The sequence below is a fragment of the Bison bison genome, unplaced genomic scaffold (assembly GCF_000754665.1).
Source record: "Bison bison bison isolate TAMUID 2011002044 unplaced genomic scaffold, Bison_UMD1.0 scf7180017864141, whole genome shotgun sequence".
Classification (NCBI taxonomy): Eukaryota; Metazoa; Chordata; class Mammalia; order Artiodactyla; family Bovidae; genus Bison; species Bison bison.
Window position 1 is genome coordinate 3,705,210 of NW_011494713.1, and position 2,309 is coordinate 3,707,518.

At 52.1% G+C, this 2,309-nt stretch overlaps 1 protein-coding gene across 1 annotated transcript in view; it reads right to left on the minus strand.

The window, feature by feature from the left end:
* GALT (galactose-1-phosphate uridylyltransferase) overlaps positions 1–527 on the minus strand; it is a 3,494-nt gene extending 2,967 nt beyond the window's left edge. The window contains exons 1-2 of the mRNA XM_010840174.1: positions 372–527; positions 2–84 (exon numbers count right to left, since the gene is read on the minus strand). Of these exons, the coding sequence (XP_010838476.1) occupies positions 2–84; positions 372–396 (108 nt within the window). The 5' untranslated portion in view covers positions 397–527. The remainder of the gene's footprint in view (position 1; positions 85–371) is intronic.
* Between the last annotated feature and the right edge of the window lie 1,782 nt (positions 528–2,309).

A 2,309-nucleotide genomic window follows, 5' to 3' on the forward strand; every position in this document is an offset into this window, starting at 1 on the left:
GCCCCTGCCAGGGACGCTTCATGCGGTGCGCTGACACCAGCACCCACTCATCTTGTAGCGGGTTGTAGCGGATATGCTGATGCTCTGGCGGCAGAGAGTCCAGATCAGTCACAAAGCTCTTCGCCCCCTTCTCCCCTGCAGAAGGCCCAAGCTCGGATGCAACCTCTTGGCCCCACCCTGCTCAAGAGCTACAGGCCGGAGCTTGGGCGTTCCCAGCGCCAATTAGCCTGCAGCCCCAACACCGGCGTGTCCCTTCGCCGCGCGTGCCTGGACCGGTGGGCGCGCCGAGCCGCGGGCAGGGACGACAACTTCCTAAGGAAGGGGAGGGTTCAGTTTCGCGTCCCAGCGAGTCCCGGCCGCCCTGCAGTTACCGCTTGCCCGGAAGGTTGTGGCCATGGCGTCCGCCTCTAACGCCTGCTGGCGCTGCTCAGGACACGCTCCGCGACGCGACTGGAGGCCACCGCGGCGTAGGTATCGTCTGGAACTTTGAGCCTGCTCACTTCGCCCCCATCGCCTCTCTGTCTCGCCCCGCCCCGGCCTCGATGATTGGACAGCCGCCAGCACGTGACAGCCCGAGGGTCCGCCCTACCACCTGGGGGCGGGGCTCAGGACTGACTACCCCTGCAGGGGGCGACTTTGATGATCCCACTCTAGGGCCAAAGCCACTAACTATCCTGAAACAGCCTCTGTGAAACTGCTTACTACAGATCCCTCAGCTCTGGGATGCTTAAAAGACTTCTTTGCTGCATTAAGTCATTTGGTCATTCATTCAGCAAATATTTACCTACTGAGCATCTACCGCGTGCCAGGAACCTAGGCTCCATGTGGCGCAAAAGGATGTCCATGTGTGCACAAGTCATAGTCTCAGCCCTCCCAGAGCTTACATTCTAGGATAGGTAAGGGTATAACCCTGGATCCACAATCACCTCACTTACCTGTTCAGTGACTCTGGTGGAGGAAAAGCAAGGGGATGGGATAGGGGGCTGTGGGGTTTGAGCTGCTTCACCTAAACCCTGGCTTCAGGAACTATTTGAAGGAATGGGTACCTCACTGTAACCATATGCTAGCCCCACCAGGCAGCAGAAACAGGTTTGGGGAAAGGGGGCTAACTAACCATATTCTCTCTGTGTGTCATATATACAGACACACACAAAGCACAGAAGTGGCCAGGGTAAGAAGGCTGTAAGAAATCTGAAATTGTGGGGAGGATAGGACCATCAGTAGCTCCAACAACCATCTGGGTGAGGTCAGGGGTGTTTCCTTTGCACAATCCTGTCCCTTCTCCAACTTTTCCTTGGATCAAACCAGTTGGCTAAAACTAGAATAAACTTCAAATTAATTCCTCCCCTGGCACTTTATAGAGTCATCTAAATATTGCCTGAACATCCTCCCCATTTCGCAGTGGAGAACAGAGACCTCAAGGTCATCCAGAGGATAAGTGGCCAAACTGAGATGTGGACCCAAGTTCACAGGCTCTTCCTGATGCTTAGAAATGTCTCTGAGACTTCAGTGAGCTTGCCTTTCTTCCTTTCTTTTTTTTTTTTTTTTTGGCACACCATGCACAGGATGGTCAGTTCCCTAACCAGGGATTGAACCTGAGTCATGGCAGTGAGAGCCCAGAATCCTAAATACTGGGCTACCAGGAAACTCCCTCCGTGAGCCTTATGATAGAAACCTAGTGAGCTAGGAGCTGGGCAGTAGCAGGAAGGCCCCTTCCCCCAAGCCACGCCAGGTCAAGCCAGGTGTTTTGCTGAGCTCAGATGTAAAAACTGGGTCTTAGGTCATTTACCTTATCTCTGCCCCAGGGGCCTCAGACTGAAATCTAAAGCCCACCACTAGAGGGCACGGAGCTGAGAAACCAGAGCTTTATATATCCCATTGGCTGCCCATGAAATAGGGAGGGAAAGGGATAAAAAATCTGCTTTTTGTGGAAAGGGGATGTTGTCGGCTAACAATAAATATTGCCACTACAGCAGCCACTGTAGCTGACCCCACAACAGTGTGCCCAGAGGGGAGTTCAGGATGAAGAAAAACAGGAAGGGTTTTGTGCTTTTTTTAAAAAACTGTTTGTTTATTTTACTTATTTATTTTTGGTCATACCACATGGCATATGGGATCTTAATCCCCTGACCAGGGATCAAACCCATTCCCCCTGCAGTGGAAGCACAGACCACTGGACTACCAGGCAATTTCCAAATATTCAGACTTTTTTTTTTTTTTTTTTGCCATAGCGTGTGGGATCTTAGTTCCAGGGCCACAGATCCAACCTGCGTTCCCTGCATTGGAAGCATGAAGTCTTAACTAATGGA